General features: G+C 43.1%; 1 protein-coding gene across 1 annotated transcript in view; it reads left to right on the top strand.

Annotated features, from left to right (window-relative positions):
• ampd1 overlaps window positions 1-23254 on the top strand; it is a 55559-nt gene extending 32305 nt beyond the window's left edge. Inside the window, exons 5-13 of the mRNA XM_048611844.1 lie at window positions 475-669; window positions 5053-5184; window positions 7240-7403; window positions 8638-8764; window positions 10716-10879; window positions 15825-15945; window positions 17268-17441; window positions 20033-20143; window positions 23096-23254. Of these exons, the coding sequence (XP_048467801.1) occupies window positions 475-669; window positions 5053-5184; window positions 7240-7403; window positions 8638-8764; window positions 10716-10879; window positions 15825-15945; window positions 17268-17441; window positions 20033-20143; window positions 23096-23254 (1347 nt within the window). The remainder of the gene's footprint in view (window positions 1-474; window positions 670-5052; window positions 5185-7239; window positions 7404-8637; window positions 8765-10715; window positions 10880-15824; window positions 15946-17267; window positions 17442-20032; window positions 20144-23095) is intronic.
• The last annotated feature ends 3155 nt before the right edge of the window (window positions 23255-26409 follow it).

Raw genomic sequence — 26409 nt, 5'->3', positions numbered from 1 at the left:
AGTTAAACACGAATGCACCATTGTCATCGCCCTAGACACAAACCCCACTTCTTTGCCCCTGACTGTAATCCTTGCCTCTGCTATTCTGCAAGCCTGAACTGATCTTCCTGCAACCACAATGGTCCGTTTCTACCTAATACACAAAATATACTGGATGGCATTTCACCATTACCCTCCTTGACCCAAAAACCATTGAAAGATGGATGACCCACTTGCTGTGGTGCAGAAATCAATAGTTCTGCTCCAGATATTGCTCACACGTTCTCCTACTCAACTCATGTTTCCTCAAATCATCAATTCAAACCATAGTGTAAAGTTTTTGAAAAAACCTCGGTAGATACCAGCTAATTTCTAGATTGACATCCAGTTTTCTCACCCCTTTAAACCTTGCAGATATTGTGCACCATGACCTTCAGACTTTAATGCATGAGAGAAAGCCTAATAAATGCCTGTTTCTACTTTCTCTCTTTTCAGGTTGACACACACATCCACGCAGCAGCCTGCATGAATCAGAAGCATCTCCTACGCTTCATAAAGAAGTCCTCGTGCATTGATTCAGATCGCATTGTCTGGACTTCCAAAGACAAGAAGTTAACCTTGAAAGAGCTCTTTGATAAGCTGAAGCTGAATGCCTATGATCTGACGGTTGATTCACTGGATGTGCATGCAGTAAGTGGACTCAGTTACATTTAGGGTCTTCCTGTGTGTGTTTGAAGGTGTGTGGGTTTGGAGGAATGATACAAGACTGAAGGCCATATTTCTTGATGGACTCTCCCTTTGCATAAGTCACTTTGATGGGCAGGAGTGCTGAGTTTAGCCTGTATGAGTAACCTTTGAGAGTGAGTGGTTAAGGCAGGGCCACAGAATGTTAGAGTACACTGATGGCAACACAAGTTATTGGCCTTACTGCTCTGCTTCTGAAAGCAGATGTCTGATGGGATTTCTTACATGGAGTCTGACCTCTGTTTTGGAATTTGGCTTGTATGGGACATTATCTATCTTTCATAGACACAGCTTTTGTATTTCCTTTGGGAAAGGCATTTTACTAGACAGCTATCCACGTATCGGTACCTATTGATTTTTTTTTTGTAATGAAGTAACGGTAACAAAGCAGTTGATATGGAGTCCATGGACTTCCAAAATCCATTTGAAGAGATAGCATGGACCAGGCTTGTCATTTATTTATTAAATGAGAAAGGATAGCAGCAACATGGAGATGAAATTGGCTGAGCGACAGGAAACAGAGAGTTGTGTAAAGCAGAGATAGCAGGAACTGCAGATGCTGGAGAATCTGAGATAACAAGGTGTAGAGCTGGATGAACACAGCAGGCCAAGCAGCATCAGAGGAGCAGGAAGGCTGACGTTTCGGGCTTAGAAAGCAGTTGTTTTTCAGAGTGGAGGAAGGGATATGATTGATTAACTTAATCAGAAACAGAATATCTAGTCTTTATTGTTGCACGTAGGAGTTTGCTGTGAATGAATTAGCTGCCACGTTTCAAAAGTACTTCACTCCCTGTAAATCCCTTTGAAATGATGATCATGGCCAGCATTATATAAATGTGAGTCTTTGGCCTGCTGTGTTCCTCCAGCTCCACACTGTGTTATCTTTATTTGTCATGCGTCTGTTACAAACTGGCACACCTTAAAGATTGACAATTGGATTGTATCGAATGTATTCAGGATACCTACAGATGTCAATGCATTTCAAATTAGAGGGTACAGGTATAATTTTAAATATTTATTCCAGTGAAGAAGGCCCAAGTAGAACCTAACTCCAGTTTTAACATTGCCTCCTATGGGAATCAATGCTTCACATTGATACAATTGATGTTATAATACAGCTGATCACGTTATCAGGGCCACTGATGTGACCAGCTTTGTTTTTCCGTTCTGTTTTTACTAAATATTGATTAGGATTTTGTAATAAGTGGTGAAAAGCATGGGTATTTGCAGCTGATCTTGACCCCAGCTACAAGCTTACCTCATGTGCAAGTGGTTCAGGATTTCAGCAGCCAGCAGGGTAGATAGCCTCATGCTGTGGGTCTCACTGTAGCCATTCACTGATCTATGTCCATACAGTGAAAGGATGGAGAAGATGGGTTTGTGTTCGGAAGCAGTAAGCATGAAATCTGTCAAACCCAAATGGTTCTAGTGTCTGTCATGTTAAAAAAGTATTTGAAACCAAAAACCTAATGGTACTTTTTTAATTCACTCATGAGATGTGGGCGTCGCTGGCTGGCCAACATTTCTTGCCCATCCCTAGTTGGCCTTGAGAAGGTGGTGGTGAGCTGCCTTCTTGAACCGCTGTGCTCTTCCTGCTGTGGGTTGACCCACAATGCTATTGGGGAGGGAATTCCAGGATTTTGACCCAGCGACAGTAAAGGAACAAAAGTTCCAAGTTAGGTTGGCGTGTGGTTTGGAGGGGGCCTGCAGATAATGGGATTGTCCTGTATCTACTGCCATTGTGTTCTAGATGGTAAAGTCGTGGGTTTGGAAAGTGCTACATTCAGCAAATATCTGTAGTGTATCCAGTAGATGGTACACTCTGCTGCCAATGTGCCGCTCGTGAAGGAAGTGACTGTGGAAGGTAGTGGATAGGGTATCAATCAAACAAACTGTTTAGTGTTCAGCTTCTTGAATGCTGCAGGAGCTGCACTTATTCAGACAAGTGGACTGTAAAAAATCCGAAATTTATGATTATTTTTAAACGTCACATAAATTATTTTAAAAAGCTATGTGCATTAAACATATAAAATGTATAACAAATCTTGTTTAAAAAGCTAATTGCAGTAAACATTTAAAAAGCCTGATGTCTTATTAAAGTCATTCTGAAAATTTGAAAATCTGATGAACCATGTTGAATTTATTTGAAGAATTGAAGCGATCTTTTGGAAAGTTGTAATAGCTACCCTTACCTGACAGCAAAGTTCCTTCGGGTTCCAGTGTCCTCAAGGACTTGGAGTCATAGAGTCATACAGCACAGAAACAGACCCTCTGGTCCAACCAGTCCATGCTGACCTTGATCCCAAACTGAACTAGTCCCACCTGCCTACTTCTGGTCCATATCTTTCCAAACATTTCTTATTCATGTACTTATCCAAATGTCTTTTAAATGTTGTAACTGTACCCACATCTATCACTTCCTCTGGAAATTCATTCCGCACATGAACCACTCTCTGTGTAAAAAAAAAATTGCCCTTCATGTCTTTTTTAAATCTCTTTCCTCTCACTTTAAAAATATACCCCGTAGTCTTGAAATTCCCCACCCTAGGGAAAAGGCATCTGCTTATCTATGCCTCTCATTATTTTATAAACCTTTATAAGGTCAACTCTCAACCTCCTACGCTCCAGTGAAAAAAAACCCCAGCCTATCCAGCCTCACCTTCTAACTCAAATCCTTCAATCCTGGCAACATCCTGGTAAATCTCTTCTGAACCCTCTCCAGCTTAATAATATCCTCCCTATAACAGAGAGGCCAGAACTGCACACAGACTCCAGAAGAGGCCTCACCAACATTCTGTACAACCTCAACATAACGTCCCAACTCCTATACTCAAAGGACTGAACAATGCAGGCAAGCATGATAAATGCCTTCTTAACCACCCTATCAATATGTGATCCAAACTTCAAAGAATTATGTACCTGAGCCCCTAGGTCTCTCTGATCTACAATATTACCCAAGACCCTACTTTTAATTGTATAAGTCTTGCCTTTGTTTGTTTTACCGAAATCCAATAGCTCTGATTTATCCAAATTAAACTCCATCTGCCACTCTTCAGCCTATTGACCCAATTGATCAAGATCTCTTTTAAATCTTAGATAACCTTCTTCAGCGTCCGCTACACCACCAATCTTGGTGTCATCCGCACACTTACTAGCCATGCTTTCTACATTCTCATCTAAATCACTTATACAAATAACAAACAAAAGTGAACCCACAACCTGTGGAACACCGTGGTTACAGGCCTTGTGAAATGGAAGGAGATTCATAGTGCTTTGAAATATAAGTTTGAAAACTTTTCAGTTGGAACAATTCATCGCAAGTGGGCACTCAGACCAGTTTCTTACTTTCACCATTTCAATCTGCATGTTGATAGCTGACGCTCCAAAGCCCCCAGAGCAGCAATAATTTGCACGTTTATGAGTTGCAGTGCAACCTCTGATTGTAATGGAGCTCACCATTGTACAAAGATGGTGAATGCTAAAAGCTTCACTGTGATTATGTTTGCAAACTCCACCTTATTATTCCAGGAATTGTTTAGGAAACTGAGTTCTACAACAGTTAATATTTCTGTGCAAACAGCAGACCAGTATGGGCACGGAAGCTGAAAAAGCTCAGCAGGCCAGGCAGTATATGTGAAAAAATAAATATTGCTTAATGGCTTTTAAGTGGAAGAACCTTCCAAATCATTTGAGAGGAAGTCTGGTACGTGGTTACCAAATACATACAGACATTGTGATTGATTCGTTATGAACAGGTTATATCATTTTTTAAAATGAAGCTAATAGTTATGAATCTCTAACAAGCATAGGAAGCAGGCCAAACAGTATAAAAAGCGATGATGAACATTTCAGTGGATTGAATCCAACAAATTGTGATCCCCTCTGAGAGATCGGTAGATTTTAGTTACATCTCATAATGATATGAGAATGAGGGAGCTGTGTTTATAGCAACTGTTGGTAACAGTTAGTGTTTAGATTCGGAAGATTAGATTTTAGGTCTTTTTGGGACCTCAGACTTGCTCATGCCCGGTCCACTGGTTACAGTCAAAGTGAGCACTAAGACTGACAGACTGCCATAAAGGCTCAATTGGTTCAAGAGAGTTCTTTAGGGAAGCATACCCTCTCAACTTTGCCTCGACTGGCCTGCAAATGACTCTAGTCTCAACATCAACCTTTAAAGTAGCTTAGTAACATATTTGGTCAGATCAACTCGAGATGGGCAGTGAATGCTGAATTTGTTAGTGATGTCCTCATCCAGAGAACAAATAATAATACAAATGTAGGATATGAAATGCAGGAACTAACAAGTTTGAAATTATGTTTAATCAGGGTCGTCAGACTTTCCAACGTTTTGATAAGTTTAATGCCAAGTACAATCCAGTGGGTGCCAGTGAACTCCGTGACCTTTACCTGAAGACAGAGAATGCCATTGAAGGAGAATACTTTGCTCACATCATAAAGGTAAAGTCTTATCGATTTAATAGATTTGTTTCCACATCAATTTCTACGTCCTATGCTGCTCTAAGCCTCACTCAGGCACTGGTTGCTCGACAAGAGCACTCTGTCCCAATATATCAAACTGTGATGCCCTCATCTCCAAGAGCCACAATGACATCTCTCCTCCTGTGTGTGAAATCTACCATGCTCTTTGCTCTTTGAACTATGACCTCTTTGTATATCCCTCCTCCCTTCTAGCCACACTGTCAGTAGACCCTCCAGCGGGGCTGGTGGTGGGGACCGAGGCTGAGCCCCGTAGTTATCTGTTTTTTATTTCTTTTCATGTTTACATAAAAGTGTTAAATTGGCAGTTCCCTGGGACTTTTCCAGAATCTACATAAATGGGGCTAATGTAAACTTGGCCAAGTTGGTATCTATGGGGAATGACGGGTCACACGATGTGCCTAGAATCCTGATTGTCCATTTAGAACAGAACTGGATGCATTATGGACACTCTGATCAGATTCAACGGCAGTGACCTTGAACGGGACCAAGCAAACAGACAAAAGTGGTAAATTATTTTGGGGGATACTGGAGGAATATTTCTGCTTCTTATAGGTTCCCAGAATTCCAAGCAGCTTCCTCCTCCTTTTCCCCCTAGAATGTATCATGGGCCACCTGAATCCAGCACAGTGTGTAGGCAAAGCCATTTAATAGTGAGCAGTTTACCAGTCCAATTTAAATGTGGAGTAGGACTCTCTCACCTTAATACCAAATGATCAATGATCTTCCATAATCCATCTGAAAGTTGCAATCTACCCAAATGTGAAAAGGTCGTCTGAGGGTTTAGCTGTGATGGCACATAGGGTCAAATAACTCATCACCACTCAATGCTCAGGCTGATATAAGGAGTAATGTTTCTTGGGCAAGTATGGGACAGCTGCTGGGCAACAGTAGCCCAGTTTGAACTGGTCATCAAGAGAGATGGATGGAAAATTAAAGAAATACAATGCTCCTTATTCGTCTGCAGTACCAACACCTTCCAATCATCTAATGCTTCTACAAACCCTTAAATCTTAAGGTGCATTAACCTCAAGAAAATTGGTGGGCAAGCTTTTCTTTGTTTATTTTCAAAAAGGCAATTGATGTTGCTCAGAAGCCAAAAAGTTATAATTACTCTGGAATTGATCCTTCTCTCTGCATTTAAATTGCATTAATTAACAACTCTGTGTGAACCTAGAGTCTGAGTTTGGTTTGCAATCCTTCAGTCTATTATACTTCTCAAATTCCGACATTTGGAAAACTTTCTCTGCTCCTTGTTCTCTCTGTTTAAGAAGGTAACTGGCAATGTACAGACACAGATGATTTCTGAAAGCAGGCTCTTGTAGCAGCCAGACTGGGATGATTTCGAGTCATAGAGACATACAGCATGGAACCGGGCCCTTAGGTCCAACATGTCCATGCCAACCAGTCCGTACTGGGAATAAAGCCGATCTTTATCTCCCTTTGTGAGAAGCCTCAGATTTTACGCCTACAAATATTATTCCTCACTAACTTTGATGGAAACCCAAATTAAGAAGATGTCCAAAGTTGTGCAGGTTAGATGGATTAGCCATGCTAAAACTCGCCCTGTAGTGTCCAGGGATGTGCAGGGTAGGTGGGTTAGCCATGGTAAAGACTCCATGTAAAGTTACGGGGATAGGGTGGGGAGAGGTAAGTCTGGGTGGGATGCTCTTCAGAGGATTAGCGCAGACTCGATAGGCTGATTGGTCTCTCTCTGCACCGTAGTGATTCCATGATTGTATGAATCTAGGCTGGGTGAAAAACCAAAGTTGTGCTTGGTTGTGATGGCTACCTGCTGGCGGGGTTGGGTTAAAAGCACAGTCGTTAATGTCTTTCCTCCCCACTGGGAAATGACTGGCAGTGGAGGTACAAAGCAGCAGAAACATTGGTGTGAATTCAATCACCAGCTCTCGGTATGTCGATGTGTGTGTCTGTCCCAACCCATGAACTCGCACAATGTCCTGAAATACAGTAATGGCTGTTGGTCATACTGGTGTTGTCTCTGTATTGTTGCAGGAAGTGGCGTCAGATTTGGAAGATGCCAAGTACCAACATGCAGAGCCACGTTTGTCCATCTATGGGCGGTCACCAGATGAGTGGACTAAGCTGGCAACTTGGTTCATCAAGCACAGGGTCTTCTCCCCCAAAATGAGATGGATGATTCAGATCCCCAGAATTTAGTAAGTCAAAAGCTGAACCAGAAAAGAGTCGCTTAAGAGTTCAGAGATAGTAGGAACTGCAGTTGAGTTGTTGGCCAGACTCTGATCGAGACAGGTTGCTGATGTATGGCAAACTGAAGGGAATGGGGTGTGCACAGGGCACCCCAAAGGGTTACAAAGCAGGAGAGAAGGTGAAGAAACTTAGAAAATTGAGATTTCTCAGTCAGTCTCTGAATTTTTGTTTGCTGTTAGAATGGCGGTGTGCGTTTAAAAAGAAAGTTCCGGGCAATTTGCGCTCTGAGTTCCGTTCGCGTACAATTGGAGGCCAACACAAGTTTTCTTGTATCGATCCATTCTTGACAACTCCAAAACAATCTGATCTGGGAGGGAGAGAAGTGGAGGTATGGTATAGTACAAGCTGTCACAAGAAGTGTCCCATCATCTGGGAATTCTGAACATGGAATGACAGGATGATGGGAGGCTGGGATTAATGTTTCTTAACAGTGAGGCCGCTACACCTCAGGGTAGCCACTTGGTCATACTGATACTTTTATTTTCACAGATATGGGAAGTCCAGCCTCTGCGTCCATCCCTAATTGCCCTTGCACTGGATGGTATGCGCTGCTATTTCAGAGCCTAACCCAATTAAGATCAGCAGTATTGCTCTGTGTCTAAAGTCACATGTAAGTTTTCATTCCTGAAGGGGCATTAGGGAGCCAGATGGATTTTACAATAACTGGCTGATTACCCAGATAGCAGTCACACTCACTAGTTTCCAGTTCCAGATTTATTTATGAACTAAATTTAAATTCCACCAGCTACCGGGATGAGATGTGAACCTGAAGCAGTAACCTGGCTCTCTGGTATACCAGCTCAGTGAGATTACCACTGTGCCATCATCTCCTCAAACTGAAGAGAAAGTCTGAGTGGCGGAAAACAGACAAAAACTGAACAGGATTCCTCATATGAAGGAGAATGTATAACAATATCTGAAATATCTTGACAGTTCCAACTTGGTCAGAGATAGTAGGACCTGCCGATGCTGAAGTCTGAGATAACAAGGTGCGGAGCTGGATGAACAACTTGGTGATGTTGCAAAACACAATCAGGTTGAAACGCAGTGAAGGGGTTATTGATTTTCTCCATCGCTTCTTAAAGACCTGAAGTTTCTGCTTATTTGTATATATTTTGATTTTTGGTACCAAATTTGCTTGCTTTGTTTCTGATCACTTTTGTTTTAATTCTTACTTTCAAGTGATATTTTCAGAGCCCAAAACTTTATCCCACACTTTGGAAAAATGCTTGAAAACATCTTCATGCCAATTTTTGAAGCAACGGTGAACCCTCAGGATAATATCAAGCTCAGCATCTTCCTGAAACACGTGAGTGAGGATTGCCAAACTGATCAGATCCATTGCCCTTTAATGGACTCAGTAACTTTGTACATGATAGAAGCCTCTGATAGAGTTAGAAGCTCTTCATTGATTTCAATGGACATGAGGAAAGATGTAAAAATAGCTCCCATTTGTCTATCACCCACCTGACAATATTGTACTAAAGTGAAATTTACCTTGGAATTTTTGAGATACACTACACTGATTTCATCACTTATAAAATTTTCTGATTGTTGTCCTCAATTTTGAGGCCTTTTCTACATATCACCACAGAGGCTGTTATTCCGTTATAGCAGCAAACAAGTGTTGTGTGGTAGCAATGCTGTTTGCCCTTCAAATTGTTTAAAATGGAATGGGTCCTGAGAACTGTTCATCTCTCAAAACCAAATTGTATGTGCATTAACAGGAGGGTTTAAACTTTGTGAATTTGTCTACATGACAACTGTCATTGAGCCACATCTGAGTAAACAGCTGTGATTCAGTGGGTGGCTCTGAGCTCAAGTCCCTTGTCGAGATCTTAAGCACAAGCTCAAAAACTAACCTGGATGAGATCAGAAGAGGGGAAGTGGTGGGGCTATGTGCCTGTCAACTTCCCGACTCTCTTTGATTCACTCGGAGCAGGCAAGATCAAGGATGATTCCCCACTCTGAGGTTAACTGAGAGCCTTAAAAACTGGTCAATGTCTATTTCTGATAGTGAGGGAGGGGAATGTACAGCCCAGGCCAGAAATAGTTGTAGCCTCCATGCAAGGTAAGAGAGTGGGTCAGGGGTGAGCCTTCCCGCTCAGGCATCTTTTGGCCCTCAGAAGGCTTCCATTGAGGCATGTGCCACCCCTCAAACCCCTTCCTTTGGCAGGTCCTGCCGAGTGGGCCCCTGCTCCATCTCTATCTTCCTCCATTGTTGTTAATCTGGAGAAGTTGCAGTACCAGCAGTGTCCACCATACCCAGTGGCAGTGCTGAGACTGAAGTGCTGCTGGACATCCAATTGGTCAGTAGCTCTGGGAGGCAGGATCTTCAATGCAAAGGAACAGATGCCCCCGACACCAGGCAATTAACTACCGGATGGGCTTGCTATAGCATCTGAGCACCTTATTTTCAGTCAATTTCCCAGACAGTGGACACGGTGGTCCAGTGGTTAACACTGTTGCCTCACAGTGCTGGGGACCTTAGCTTGTTTCCAGCCTCGGGCAACTGTCTATACGGGGTTTGCACATTCTCCCTGTGTCTGTGTGGGTTTCCTCTGGGTGCTCCGGTTTCCTCCCACAGTCCAAAGATGTGCGGGTTAGGTGGATTGGCCATGCTAAATTGCACATAGTATCCAGGAATGTGTAGGTTAGGTGGGTTAGCCATGGGAAAATGCAGGGCTACAGGGATGAGGTGGGGTGCGTGGGTCTTGGTGGGATGCTCTTCGGAGGATTGGCATAGACTTGATGGGCCAAATGGTCTGCTTCCATAATGTAGGGGATTCTATGAATTTAGTCCTTACAGTGCAGTCCTAAGGAAAGACTATTAAGAATATTGAGTTTTGGATGTGATATTAAACCGTTTCCCTCATATCCTCAGACGAATCATAGAGGAGTGTTGTAGCCAATCACAAAAGTAGGTTATTGGATTGTTATCACATTGCTGTTTGTGGCAGCTTGCTATGTGTAAATTTTCCTGCCATATTGCCTACATTACAACATTGATGATACTTAAAAGTTTTTGCTTGGCTGTTAAGGCACTGAGGTTACACAAGGTGCTATATAAATGCTGGTTTTGCTTTCTTTACAACAGACTGATAGGTTTGATATGAAGCAGCTTGGGGTGGTTAAGATAGATGGTGTTCAGGCAGCGTATAAACGCAAGTCTTTATTGTAGAAGCGAAGAATTCTGTACGATTCATGATTATTTAATGCTGGCTAATGAACTTCATCTCGTCCTTTCCTAAATTCCCTAGATCACCGGGTTTGACAGTGTTGATGATGAGTCCAAACACAGTGGCCACATGTTCTGCACAAAGAGCCCCAAACCGGAGGAATGGAATATGCCGAAGAATCCTTCATACTCTTACTACCTCTGTTATATGTATCTTAACATCATGGTCCTCAACAACATCCGAAGGTAAAGCCCTTCCATCAGGCATGAGCTCCGATAGGAGACTGTGAACCCTGCTGCTATATTTGTTGATCATTTACATGGACAGAGACCACTGATTAATTCCTCATATCATTATGTTACCAGATACTTCCACCTCTGTAACACTGACCATTCCTCACCCCTGCCTTGGATGCATTCAGCAGTTTGTTACCTCTAGACATGACTGTTCCAGTGCTTTCTAGACCTCCTACTTTCCACCCTGTGTAAATTTGAGCTGTCCACTTCTTAACTTTCACCTAATCCCATTACTTCTATCCTTACCCAATCTATATTGTCTCCCCCCGCAATGGTCGTGCATTGATAATGTTACTATGTGACTAGCAATCAAGAGGATGGGGATATGGCTTCAACTCCCACCACAGCAGGTGGTGAAATTTAGATTCAATGAATAAATCTGGAATTGCCAGCTAGTACCAGTCATAACAACCGTGATAATTGTCATTGTTGTAAAAACCCATCCAGTTATACAATACAATACAGCACAGGAACAGGCCCTTCGGCCCACCAAGCCTGCGCCAATTCCTGATCCTTATTTTGACCCACTACTTATTGACCATGCGTAGTTTCTATCCCCCTATTTGCCTCACAATCATGTGTCTATCAAGATATGCCTTAAATGTTCCTAACCTACCCGCCTCCACCAGCTCCACTGGCTGTGCGTTCCAGGCACCCGCTACCCTCCGTGTGAAAAGTTTTCCACACACTTCTCCCCTAAACTTTCCCCCTCTCATCTTGAACCTGTGTCCTCTTGTAGTTGACCTTTCCTCCCTGGGAAAAAGCCTCTGACTATCCAAAAGTCTCTGGCTACCCAAAAGTCTTTTGACAAGGCGAATTTTGATGGAATTAGACAGGGGCTTGCAGGGGTTGATTGGAATAGTTCGTTTGCAGGCAAAGGGGCCTTCAGTAAGCGGGAGGCCTTTAAAAGTGTGATAGCTAGAGTTCAAGGTCCATATGTTCCTGTGAAGGTGGCAGGAGTAGGAAACCCTGGTTGACAAGAGATATTGAGGCTTTGACCAGAAAAAAGAAGGAGGCATGGCTCAGGAACAGGCAGCTGGGATCAAGGGAATCCCTGGGGATACATAGGGGATACAGGAGTTTACTGAAGAAGGAAATCAGGAGGGTGGAAAGGGGCCATGAGATAGCTTTGGCTGAGAAGATTAAGGTGAATCCAAAGAGATTCTTTAAGTATATTAAAGGAAAAAGAATAACTAGAGAGAAGATAGGACCCCTCAAGGACCAAAGTGGATATGTATGTGTGGAACCGCAGGAGATGGGCAAGGTCCTGATTGAATATTTCTCCTCTGTGATTACTGTGGAGAAAGGCATGAAGACTTGGGAACTTGGGGAAGTTAGTGATGATATCTTCGGGACAGTCCCTATCACTGTAGAAGAAGTGTTGGAAGTATTAGAATGTTTGAAGGTGGATAAATCTCCTGGTCCTGACTGTATATATCCAGGGTTGGGAAATTGAGGACTAGAGGGCATCAGTTTAAGGTAAGAGGGGACAGAATACATGGGAGCCTGAGGGGCAACTTTTTTACACAGAGGGTGCTAAGCATATGGAATGAGCTGCCAGCAGAAGTGGTTGAGGGGGTACATTAACAACATCTAAAAGGCATTTGGATGAATACATGGATAGGAAGGGTTTAGAAGGATATGGACCAAGTGCAGGGAAATAGGGTTAGCATGGATAGACATTGTGGTCAGCATGGACCAGTTTGGGCTGAAGGGCTTGTCTCTGTGTTGGAGGAACCTATGACTATCCAAAGTCCTCTGACTATTAGTTCCCCAATGTCCTGTATGGAAAGAAATCTGCTTCCTCACCTGGTCTGGCCTACATGTGACACTAGATGCACAATAATATATTTTTTATTCCATAACCCCAGGTACTTAGTAAATGAAGGAAGCCACAGGTTTTAACTGAAAAAATTTTACTTCACAAAAAATAGAAGCATTAGTATTAACCACTACACTCTAAATGTTGATACATTGAAAATATTAAAATTACAATGAACATAATTACTTATATTCTAAACCAAAATATCCCCTTCCTAACTCCCTACCTAAACTCACCTTTACTGGCTCCATCCCCGCCTCTTCGACCTGTTTGTTTCCTCTCCACCTATCCTCTCCTCTATCCCTCTTCTATCCGCCTCCCACTCTCTCCCTATTTATTTCAAAACCCCCTTCCCCTCCCCCTTTTCTGATGAAGGGTCTAGGCTCGAAACGTCAGCCTCTCTGCTCCTATGATGCTGCTTGGCCTGCTGTGTTCATCCAGCCCTGCACCTTGTTGTCTCTCTTCCTTCTACACTTATTTGATTTATAGGCACAACATACAAGTCAAATATTCATCAAAAGATGGAAAATTAACTATTTGGTCTGATTCATATAAGGGACATGATTTCCTTCGTCTTCTGTATACTTCCAGAAATGTTTTTCCTTCAAATCTCTTCCAACTCTCTCACAGTTATATTCAATACAAGCAACTTAATCATAGCCACACCAGCTCAGAGCATTCTTGATTATAATAGGTTTTAATCCCGGAGTCTTTGTGTCTAGAACTGTCTCTTTCTTTCTCCTTAGCTTAGACATCCCAGAAATCTAGCTTGCAGTTTAGAATTTATTCAATTAACAAGAGGTTTTAACCAGTTACTGACTTTCATGAGCCCCACTGGAGCGAAATTTTCTTTGCTCTGTAACCAGATTGTTCTAAGCACTATGCAAACCATTCATCCCTATTCTGAAGTTCTTATTAACATTTTTTTCTGAGGTTGGCTGGCTCACCAAACTGCTTTGTTGTTCCGGAACAACAAACCAGCTCAGCGAGCCAACCAACCTCAACACCCACAACCCGAGCTACAAATCTACTCCAAAACCTTAGAAACGTTTTTTTCTGTTTTGTTGTTAATCTCCCATGTAACTTGGCCAAATGATCATTTACTGGAAGCCAGGTGTTTTACCAGAAATCAATTCCTTAGAAAACTTAATGCCTACATTCCATTACCCCAACATTAAATATAGATTTCTCCCCTAAAAGAACATGGGATTTAGGATTTCCTCATTATTTTCACCTTTACACTGTGGCTTTGTTTGATTATAATTGTTGAAGAATGCTTATGACCTTTCTTTGAAGTAGATGGGGTGGATGTGAGAGAGTGTTTGTATTTGAGAATGGAATGTGTCAGAAAATCATTACCTGGGAAACAGTTCTTGCTGATTTTCGCACGGGGGCTCCCTCATTCCACATTGATTTCTATTAGAATTTCCAGATTGAACACTAAGCACATATCGTATGGAAATGGATATTATTACGGTGCAATGATGAAGTGAAAAGGAATCCTGAATCGCTGAAGACATAAGTAAAGATCCCAGTGCTCGAAGGGATTTGTACAATGTAACAATTCTCTTCAAAATTGCTGAAAAGGATGAACTTCCACCCTCGTGTTAACCCAAATGTAAGACATGTCCTTGGAAGATGGTCACTCATGGTTTAAGTGATAAAGAGTTCCTATGGTTTAAGTGATAAAGAGTTCCTATGGTATACAGATATAGCTCAGTCCTTCTGTTGGTGCCAGTCAAATTGCTGAGTTTAAAACAAAGCACATGAGCAATGCTTTGAAGACATTTTGGAACAAATGCCTGTAAAATAAAACTCCCTCATTAGAGTAATGACCATTTATAGCTTGGCAGTTACATAGGAGGATTTTACCACCCAAAAACATTTGCCACTTATGGTAGAACCTATCAACCTGTCAATTTGTACTTCTTAAGAATGTATTCATGGGATGTTGGTAAGGCCAGCATTTATTGCCAATTAAGAGTCAACCACATTGTTGTGGGTCTGGAGTCACATGTAGATCAACCACTGATGGTAGGTTTCCTTTCTTGGAGGATATTGGTAAAGCAGATAGATTTTAATGACGTAACACAGTGTGGGGCTGGAGGAACACAGCAGGCCAGGCAGCATCAGATGAGCAGGAAAGTTGATGTTTCGGGTCGGGACCCTTAGAATCCCTACAGTGTGGAAACAGGCCCTTCGGCCCAACAAGTCCACACAGACCCTCAGTGCATCCCAGCCAGACCCATCCCCCACAATACACCTAATCCACACATCCCTAAACACTATGGGCAATTTAGCATGATCAATCCACCGAGCCTGGACATCTTTGGACTTTAGGAGGAAACCGGAGCACCCAGAAGAAACCCAAGCAGACACGGGGAGAATGTGCAAACTCCACACAGACAGTCGCCCAAAGGTGGAATCGAATCAGATTAGATGTATGAAATCATAATCGTACGTAAATTCCCCTCCAAACCCCACCCTTCTTCAGATTTTTATGACAATGGTTATAAAGGAGCTAGGTTTTTGTCAAATTCAATTTTTAATCTTATGCTACAATGTGATTTGAGCCCATATTCCCAGAATATTTAACGTGGTGTTCTAGATGATTAGCTCAGCAACATTGCCACTACACTGCAACCTCCACTTAATCAAAGTGTCAGTCTAAATTAAATAGAGTGATAGTTGGCAAGGAAGTGGGCCAATTAAAATAAATCAAGGGATTTATCCACTTCCTTTCTCATTTCAGTTTGGCTGACTGAATTTTAAATTGTCATGTCAAGGACATTCAGTCTCCAGCTGATGGTGTCCCCTTTAGATATGCACAAAATTCACTGAGACCTGAGCTGCTATTTTAACCTGAGTCCTGAGGTGGGAAGCAATGGGGGAGCAAGAGAAGTTGGAATATATCTGAATTATCACGACTGTACTACATGGCCAAAAGGATGAAAGTGATAAATGATATCGTTATATGTTCAGACAAATGATCGAGATGGATTTTAATTCTGTGAATTAAAGGGTTTTGAAGTGAGGTAATATTCATGGTTTCATCTTGTCTCTTTCTTTCAGGGAGAGAGGGTTAAACACTTTCTTGTTCCGTCCACACTGTGGCGAGGCTGGAGCTGTGACACATCTACTTGCAGCCTTCATGACAGCAGATAACATCTCCCACGGACTCAATCTGAAAAAGGTTGGAATGCAGTGAGATGCGGACTTTGGGGAAGGAGTTAGATCTGGAGGGTTTGCAGGGAATCCCAACAAATAGACTTTCCTCAATTTCCCAACTGGAATAATCCACTCACACAGGCTAGCTCACTCTCATAGAATCCCTACAGTACACAGTGGCCATTCAGCCCATCGAGACTGCACCCACCCTTCAAAGCGCATCCTACCCTATCCCTGTAAACCCCACATTTACCTGTACATCTGGGAGGAAACACCACACAGACACAGGGAGAATGTGTCAATTCCACAAAGACAGTCACCCGAGGCTGGATTGGACCTGTGAGGCAGCAGTGCTAACTACTGATCCACCGTGTCCCTCACCAAACTGGAGAACATGGCCAGTGATCCCACTACTTCTCACATGCTAAGTTAGTGCCCTACCATTTGAGCTAATTCCTCCACAATCCATTCCAATCCATTTGAAAAATGTAAAAACAAGCTTAACGGAGCGGTAGCTGTTTGTGCTGAAGTAATGTGAGCCTGATTGGGAACCTGGTCTCAGTTGGAAAACACTGCTCAGTCAAACAGGGCCAGCCTGTCAATGTGACAGAGCTGGGACTGGGAAATCTCCAAGCTGGGAACTCCAGCCTCCCCAGCCCAGGATAGGTTTGATGGAGGATAGCACACTGAGTCACATAAGCTGCCGAGCTGGTCAGGAAAGCTTGGACTAGTTCACTAAGCTCTGTCGACAGGCCATTCCAACAAGTGGTTTCTGTCAGTGGGATAGGGATGGACAGTGAGGCACTGGGAGCTATTTCCAACAGAAAGCGTTTCCAGTAGGAAGGTTTCCAGCTGGAGTGTTTTCACCTGAAAGACCCAGTGGTGGGTTTTCCATGTGTAGCCAGGAGATCTACATGGGGAAGCAGATTGGAGTACTCTCCAAACCCCATCCAAAAACATGGTTGTTAGTGCCCATGAGAACAATGGGGAGGTGACTGAACGCCTTACCATACATTTGGGAAATGGCTTCTGTACAATATTGCGCATCATTTGAAGCTGTTAGTAGCATCCACTGGATGATCGATGTCCATGGGTTCTTTGGTGAACTAGCATCTGGTTTATCAGTGACAATCAGTGGGCAATTCAAAGGTTGGGTTGAGAAAAGCTCCTGGACAATTTAATCCCTTATTAGTACAATTATTACCCCATTCCTCCCAGACCTGTAACTGGGGTTTGTTCTTATTGTTCTGTGAGAAGACCAGACATGTTCAGACATATGGAGGCACACATTGAATGCAGAAATGAAGAATGTAAAACTGATATTTAGAGGTTCCATTGTTCTTTCAGAGCCCAGTGCTGCAGTACCTGTACTTTCTGACTCAGATCCCCATCGCCTTGTCTCCTCTCAGCAATAACAGCCTGTTCCTGGAGTATGCCAAGAATCCACTTCCTGAGTTTCTGAGGAAAGGGCTGATGGTCTCACTCTCCACTGATGATCCCATGCAATTCCATTACACCAAGGTAAGCGCAACTGTTGTGGACCCAGACCAGAACCCCTCAAAATATTTTAAGAAGGTCACACAGACCCTAATTTTTTTTATTTTAAAGGTGGATGTGATGTGCTGTGTTCCAGATGCAATATGACTGGTCAAACTACTCAACATTAAGCAAAAACACAATTTATTTAGATACTGTAGTTAAATTGCAAACAAAAGAAAGAAGAACTTAGATTAACTTAACTCTGTTGGAAAAGTTAACTGAATACTGGGTGCAGTACTCTGTAACTATTGCGAATTAACTGTTCCAATATAGTAACATCCTGTTATCACAACCCAGATCATTTCTAAAGCAGACTTTCGCTTTGCCAGTGTTACTGTAAAGATATCTAGGGGGTTTTTTTCTGTAGTATAAACACTTTTAAAGCAATCCTGATAGCTCAAAGGGTAAATTCTGCACATAATAAGATATTAGATTATAGGACATAGGCAGTTCTCCAATCTGTCCAAAGGCTGCTGCTCGACACCAGGCACCATCAGTGGTTCCACAGTCAATGAAACTTAGAGAGCACAAGTATCAGCAAGATTCCCATTCTCCCACAACCTCCATTTGGAAGAAAGTAAAGAATTTGCATTTGCGTATCATCTTTCACAACCTCTATGTCCTCAAAACAGCCAAGAAGTAATAGTCATTTTTTCAACTGACATTGATTGAGCGATGAATATTGGCTAGAGATAACATCTTTGCTGTTCTTCATATAGTGTCTGCATCATTCTGAGGACAGATGGAGTGTCAGTTTAATGTTTCATTCAAATATGGCACTTGTAATACACTGTCAACACTGCATTGGAGTAGCAGCCTAAATTAACTGCTCAAATCATTGGTGTGGGGCTTGAACCTTCGGACTCGGAGGTACAAGGCTATCACTGCAATGAAGGAGTACATAGTTGAGTGGTAACAGGCCTAAGAGGGCGACACGTCCCTTAGGATTACAAAGCCACCAAGATTAAAGCCATTTGAGCAAGGGCCTGGAGGCAGCCTGTGCCCAACACTACCCTCGGGAGAGGACTCAGACGCCGAATGACCTGTTCTTGTGAGCTCACAATTCATGGTACTGGCCATCTTCAAGTATCTCAGATGTTCTTCAAAAATGAGCAGGTTAGGTGTCAACTGCTTTTTTCACTAATATTTGCAGCAGGGTTTACTGGATGTGACAAGAGTGACTTTTCTTTCCCCATTCTCCATCTCCTCCCTATTATCTAGCTGGCTTGAGGTCATGAGTAATGCCTTCCCCAGAGCCCAAATCACAAACTGGGGTGTGATACTTCAATAGGGATGATAAAATGTGCCAGGGAACCTCCTACTCAGTCTGACTCCATTGAAAAATAGGCAGCAATTTATCGACAAAATCAACAGAGTGTCTCACATTTCCAGACCCATGACTTCCTCAGCCTTAGATTTTTGATAGATTTTTGATAGGGGTTGATAGATTTTTGAACAGGTTATTATGTGGAGCTTCATAGAGTCATACAGCACAGAAATCTCCTGATCCATTACCATCTGTCAGCTATCGACAACAGAAATGTCTTGGCCATTATTTCAATGTTTTGTGGTGGGAGACTGGGCAGGTTTGGGCTCTTGTGGTGCAGTGTTTACCTTGGAATATTGTGTTCAGTTCTGGTCACCTCATTATAGGAAGGATGAGAAAGCTTTGGAGAGGGTGCAGAGGAGATTTACCAGGATGCTGCCTGGACTGGAGGGCAGGTCTTATGAGGAAAGGTTGAGGGAGCTAGGTCTTTTTTCATTGGAGCGAAGACGGATGAGAGGTGACTTGATAGAGGTTTACAAGATGATGAGAGGCATAGATAGAGTGAAAAGCCAGAGACTTTTTCCCAGGGTGGAAATGACTATTACGAGGGGGCATAATTTTAAGGTGATTGGAGGAAGGCATAGGGGAGGTGTCAGAGGTAGGTTCTTTACACAGAGAGTGGTGGGTGTGTGGAATGTACTGCTGGCGGTGGTAGTGGAGTCAGATATTTTAGAGACATTTAAGCAACTCTTGGATAGGCACATGGATGCTAGTGTAATGTAGGGTATGCAGGGTAGATTGATCTTAGTAGGATAATAGGTCGGCACAACATCGTGGGCCAAAGGGCCTGTACTGCACTGTACTGTTCTATGTTCTATGTTCAGAACCAGGAGGCCCAGGTTCCTGACATTCACCCTTTTATGTCAGCCACGGCACCATGAATGGACCAGATTAACAGCCCCAATAAGGGACACCCAGAACCTGTTTTACTATAGACTTCAGCCATCACCCTCTCTATTTAAATTATATTCTGCTTTTCTATTCTTCCTGTCAAAGTCGACAACCTCACATTTGCCAGATTTTCACATGGCCAGATAACTAGCTTTTTGTTCCACATGTCTTTCATTGAATTTTAAATTCACAAATTGGTACAATGACATTTGAACTCATATTTACCAATTCATTAGCCTAGACCTCTAGACTGTTTGGTTAGTAACTTAACCACTATGCTACTAGATTCCTGTATTCCCACTGTTAATTTAAATAGACTATTGCCATATCTTTAAACTCTATAACTTGTTGACAGGAACCATTGATGGAGGAATATGCCATTGCTGCTCAGGTCTTCAAGCTTAATACCTGTGACATCTGTGAGATAGCACGGAACAGTGTCCTGCAGAGTAGCTTCTCTAAACAGGTAACTGGATATGATTTGGGGATATTTAGGTTGTACTGGTGAGCCTTCCAAAGCCGTTTTTGAAAAGTTAACTCTCTTACACATTGACACAGGGATGTGATGGCCTCGTGGTATTATTGCTGGATTGTTAATCTAGAGACCCAGCTAATGTTCTGGGGATATGGGTTTGAATCCTGCCATGGCAGAAGTTGGAATTTGAATTCAATCAAAATCTGGAATTAAAAGTCTAATGATGACCATAAATTCATTGTCAATTGTTGGAAAAAACCACCTTGATCACTAAAGTCCTTACCTGGTCTGGCCTACATGTGGCTCCAGACCCACTGCAATGTGTTTGACTCTTAACTGCCCTCTGGGCAATTAGGGATGGGGAATAAATGCTGGCCCAGCCAATGATGCCCTCATCTCATGAATGAACAAAAAAAAACTTCTAGTCTTATCACACCTTAGCTTTTTTTGATTAAATACCTTTCTCCCCTTCAAGGTGAAAGTTTAGCCTGTTTATGAAATATAATCATATGGCACAATTCAACTCATATCAATTATATACTAATAATGAAAGGTATATGTTGAAAACAACGGGCATAAAAATCAAAAGAAACAGCGTTATGCTAAACGTTTGTAAATCACTAGTTGGTACTAGACTGGAATATTGAAACCATTTCTGGACACTGCACTTTGGGAACGTGCCTTAGGTCCGAAAGAGATAGCAGGAGTGATTGGAGAAGTGGCGGAAATATTTAATCCTGTCCTGTCCTCTTTATAGCTCCCCCTGCCAAAAGATCGACAGTCATGGTATCCGATACTTGTTTATCTTGTACCAACCTCACACATCCACTGTAACTCAACTTCAATCACTGTGACATCCATCATCCAATTATTCCTGGGTTGATCCGTCATTCCACTGCCCTCCCCTTTGCCCCTCTGTTGCTTTTCCGCTCTTAACAAATAGCCATTACTCACATTTCCTTTTCCATACATCATGTTTTAAGAGTCCTTTTCACTTTGCAGTTTCCCAGCTTATTTGTCTTAGGGTGTGTTTATGGAATTTAGTAGCGATTTAACAGCGTTGTTCAAACTTACGCGGGGTTTTGATAGGGTGAATGAAGAGGGACTGTTTCTATCCACGAGTGCATTAGTAACCAGAGAACATAGGTTTGACAGAAGCAGCAAAACAACTATTTTTATGTTTAACCTATATTTCCTAATCAAGCTATTCTTAACACACCTTGCAGTAGATGGGATTTGAACCTGGGCCTCCCAGCCCAGGGTAGGGACACTATCAGTGTGCCAAAGCGATTTGTTATGATTTGCAATATATTGTCTGAAAGGAGGTTGGAAGCAAATTCAACAGAAACTTTCAAAAGTCAATAGCACTGATGGACCACATGGCCTCCTTCAAATGCGTAAGATTCTCTGATTTTAGCAACATCATGAGGCTCACGCAGAAAAAAAAAATCTAAGGTGTACATCAATAGCTACCCTTTTTTTTCTCTTAAAGGCTACACTTCCTGATGTTAACTTGGGGTGAAAATTAAGCGGGGGTGAACAGATGGTGATCCACCCATTCCCTCAAAGGGTGAATTAATTGGCAAAAACTCTATAAAACTGACTGCAATTTGGAGCCAGCGGGAATAACGCTGACGTTTGTAGTGGTTGGAGTGGACCCTTGGAACTGGTACATAAACAGAAATTACTGGAAAAGCTCAGCCAATCTGGCAACATCTGCGGAGAGAAATCAGTGTTGGTGTTTCGGGTCCAGCGACCCTTCTTCAGACCTTCAGACCCTCCTTCAGTGACCCTTCTAGTTTCAGTTTTTGTTTTAGATTTCCAGCATCTGCAGTTCTTTTAGTTTTTTTGCCCACAGAACTGGTGTTCGACAAAGTAAGGGAGTATCTGTGTGGATTAGCAAATCCACCTGGTCCCCAATTCCATTTCCCCACCTCCCAGTGAAGAATGCCTAGGGAAAGAAAGATTCCTTATGGGACCAAAAGATTTGACTTTCGCCCCCTTGGCCACAAGGTGGCTAGGTCTTTATTAGTCTCCAACATTTGCTGACAGATTCAGGACTAGTGTGTCTTGAGTGGACTTGTGGTTAGCATGACCTGTAAGTTATCAAGACATCATCCAGCCACAAATTTGCAAATGAAAGTAAGACCCTGGCCATGATGGAACTGGTTTGATCTTCCCATTCCTAAATCCAAGCAAGCTACAATGAAGAAAACCTGAACCATGTTGTGTTGAAGCGCAGACTTCAGAAAGGAGTTAAATCTTTAAAGAATCTAGATCATCAGAGGTCTCTATCTTACTCTGTCTGCAGTTCATCAGTTAGTTTGGCTGTGTTACCTAGTCATTCTATACGGCCAATCAGTCAATCAATCAACTATGTATAGGTACAGGTAAAGTCATCATAGTCCCACCGGACCATAGGGCTGCTCGCTCACTGAGACAGTCAACTGGCAGTGGTTAAACTTGGGGGTCACTATGCCTGAAATGAAAGGAGAATCCATGGTTTAGACATCACTCTTCATTGCAAACCAGCCATCTGGCCAACTGAGCTAACCAACCCCTCTATACATATATATATAGTTATGCAAGTAAGCATAGATCCAGGTTTTGTATAAGTCTGAGGAACAATACTTTTTGTTTCTTTATTCATTTACGTGATGAGGGAATCACTAGCGAGGCAGCATTAATTGCCCATCCCTAATTGCCCAGAGTCAACCGCATTGCTGTGGGTCTGGAGTCACATATAGGCAAGACTAGGTAACAATGACAGTTTCCTTCCCTAAAGGGCATTAATGAACCAGACGGACTGGTTTTATATTTTTAAAAAGATGAGTCCTTTTTTGTTCACCATCTCCCTTCTGTCACTTTGTTTACCAGAAGGATTTTGTGCTTTCGATGGGATTGAAGCACTGATTTGAATGTTTACTTCATCTTACTTTTCAGGAGAAGGCTCACTTTCTGGGATCTAACTACCATCAGGAAGGCCCGGCAGGAAACCGCATTCAGAAGACGAATGTACCTCAGATACGAATGGCCTACCGCTACGAAACACTCTGCTACGAACTGAACCTGATCAAGGAAGGATTGAAAGATCTGGAGTAAAAACACCACTGCTACATCAGTGGGAGTTTGGCAATGTGGGCTGTTCTGCCCTTAAGCACAAAAGCTGCTCCTGTAGCTCTGGACCTTGAGAGAGACTCGTAGCATTTTCATAAGCCAATGGCAACATTTTGGGAAAATTATTAGTTATTGATGTGAAAAGTTACTCAAACAAAAATAGATGACTTCCTGGCCTTTCAATGAATTTAGGGTTTTTATCTTCTGCTACGACCATGGATCGTCAAGTCTGAAGAACACCTCACATTTTCCAGTCACTTGCATACTTATGCCTTTCTCCATTGCACAATCATTTGATCTAAAGTAATGTAATGGTATTAAGCTCCGTTTATTTTCAGTCCAGTTTCATTAAGGTATAAATGCAGACTGTGATTTGGGACTGTGTGTTGCATCTGTGGCAGCTGGAATTCTGAACATTCTTACTTTGCAGTAGAATATTTTCTGAAATTTCTGCCCTGTTCTTCCCTTATCTGAACTCAACTTCTCTTTCTATTTCCAAATGTGATAGAGTTAGACAATTTCAGAACGTAAGCCCCTGCTCGCACCATTTCAGTGTGTTGCTTTGCTGTAACTAACCCTTATTGTGGTGTGTCTTTTATTCAGCTTTTGTTTTGACTGTTCCAGAGCAGGTCACCCAGCAATTTCTATCAACAAGATTTAATGGCTCACTCTATGCTTCTCTAGTGATGGAAGCATATTGCCCCCTGTCATCCTGCCTGGGATGTACTGAAATCTTCATCATAATATCCATCCCTCAGTCTGGGAGACAATCAGGAAATTACAATTGGCCTCAGGTGTTTTGAAGCAGTGAGGGAGATTTCCAGCAAGCTATCTGATGCTCATGCCTGCCAGAATATGGCCTGGTTGTCAAAACTCCATTGGCTGAAGATGTTAACCACTGCTGATCATAGAATCCCTACAGTTGGGGGGAAGGCCATTCGGCCCATCAAATCCTCACCAACGCTCCAAACAGCATCCCACCCAGACCCACTCCACACCTGCATTTCCCCTGGCCGATCAACCTAGCCTGCACACCCCTGGACACTATGGGCAATTTAATACAGCCAATCCACCCTAACCTGCCCATCTTTGGACTGAGGGGGGAAGCCAGAGTACCCAGAGGAAACCCATGCAGACACGGGGAGAATCATAGAATCACTATAGTGTGGAAACAGGCCCTTCGGCCCAACAAGTCCACACCGACTCTCAGATTATCCCACCCAGACGCATCACCCTATAACGCACCTAATCTACACATCCCTGAACACTATGGGCAATTTAGCACGGCCAATCCACCTAACCTGCACATCTTTGGATTGTGGGAGGAAACCAGAGTACCCAGAGGAAACCCACGCAGACACGGGGAGAATGTGCAAACTCCACACAGACAGTCGGCCAAGGGTGGAAACGAACCCAGATCCCTGGTGCTGTAAGGCAACAGTGCTAACCACTGAGGCACCATACCAGATTGACAGTGTTTGAGAGGTCATTTTGCTCTTTGGACCATAAACAGAATAAGGTTCACTGCTTTCAGGATGGGGTGGGGCATGAGTGAAGCAGCAATGGAAAACATGTGTGATGAAATATGACAGATAAAACTAGGAGGTGGCAGTTCTTCATATTGAGACTGGGATATATCTGGGCTCATGTGTCAATCATAGCTCTGGCATTAATATTTAGCTCTACATCAGCATGCAAATAAAGATAAGTGCACCTAAGTTGGTAAACTTGCTATTGGCTGAAGCAGCTAGCAACTGAATATAGCTGACAGTCAATATGGAATATTGGTAACAGGCACCTGACTACTGTTTAAGTGATCGTAATTAGGTCAGCCAGGTACAATATGAGTTCCCTGATTGGGGCTGTTAACCTCGTCCAATCAGGGAGCCCTGGCTGACAGATGAAAACAGGATTGCCAGGGACTCTGTTCACTCTGAGACCTGACTCTGTGTCAGCTGGGTCAGTGTCGTGTACTATGCACATGTAAATAGAGGGTGACTTAATGATGGGATACCGACCTTTGCGGAGTTATTTCAGTGGTGATGAGAGAAAAACATGCCTCTGAAGAGATTTGCTCACAACAGTCACCTTTGAGTTGAGTTAAGCATTTCCAGCATCATGCTGCTATTTGGGAAGCTTAACTCATTCGATTCTGCCATCAAAGACTGGACCCAGTATGTGGAAAGAGTCTGTTAATTTTTCCAGGCAAATGACATTGGGGCAGATGAAAAGCAATGAATAATTCTCCTGAGATAGTAGGAACTGCAGATGCTGGAGAATCCGAGACAACAAGGTTCAGGGCTGGATGAACACAGCAGGCCAAGCAGCATCATAGGAGCAGAGAGGCTGACGTTTCGGGCCTAGACCCTTCATCAGAAAAGGGGGAGGGGAAGGGGGTTTTGAAATAAATAGGGAGAGAGTGGGAGGCGGATAGAAGAGGGATAGAGGAGAGGATAGGTGGAGAGGAAACAAACAGGTCGAAGAGGCGGGGATGGAGCCAGTAAAGGTGAGTGTAGGTAGGGAGTTAGGAAGGGGATAGGTCAGTCCAGGGAGGACGGACAGGTCAAGGGGGCGGGATGAGGTTGGTCGGTAGGAGATGGAGGTGCGGCTTGAGGTGGGAGGAGGGGATAGGTGGGAGGAAGAACAGGTTAGGGAGGCAGGGACGAGTTGGACTGGTTTTGGGATGCGGTGGGGGGAGGGGAGATTTTGAAACTTGTGAAATCCACATTGATACCATTGGGCTGCAGGGTTCCCAAGCGGAATATGAGTTGCTGTTCCTGCAACCTTCGGGTGGCATCGTTGTGGCACTGCAGGAGGCCCAGGATGGACATGTCATCTGAGGAATGGGAGGGGGAGTTGAAATGGTTCGCGACTGGGAGGTGCAGTTGTTTGTTGCGAACCGAGCGTAGGTGTTCTGCAAAGCGGTCCCCGAGTCTCCGCTTGGTTTCCCCGATGTAGAGGAAGCCACACCGGGTACAGCAGATGCAGTATACCACATTGGCAGATGTGCAGGTGAACATCTGCTTGATGTGGAAAGTCTTCTTGGGGCCTGGGATGGGGGTTGGGGGGAGGTGTAGGGGCAGGTGTAGCACTTCCTGTGGTTGCAGGGAAAAGTGCCGGGTGTGGTGGAGCTGGAGGGG

The sequence above is a fragment of the Rhincodon typus genome, chromosome 25 (assembly GCF_021869965.1).
Source record: "Rhincodon typus isolate 14 chromosome 25, sRhiTyp1.1, whole genome shotgun sequence".
Classification (NCBI taxonomy): domain Eukaryota; kingdom Metazoa; phylum Chordata; class Chondrichthyes; order Orectolobiformes; family Rhincodontidae; genus Rhincodon; species Rhincodon typus.
This window is presented reverse-complemented; position numbering and strand designations above follow the sequence as displayed.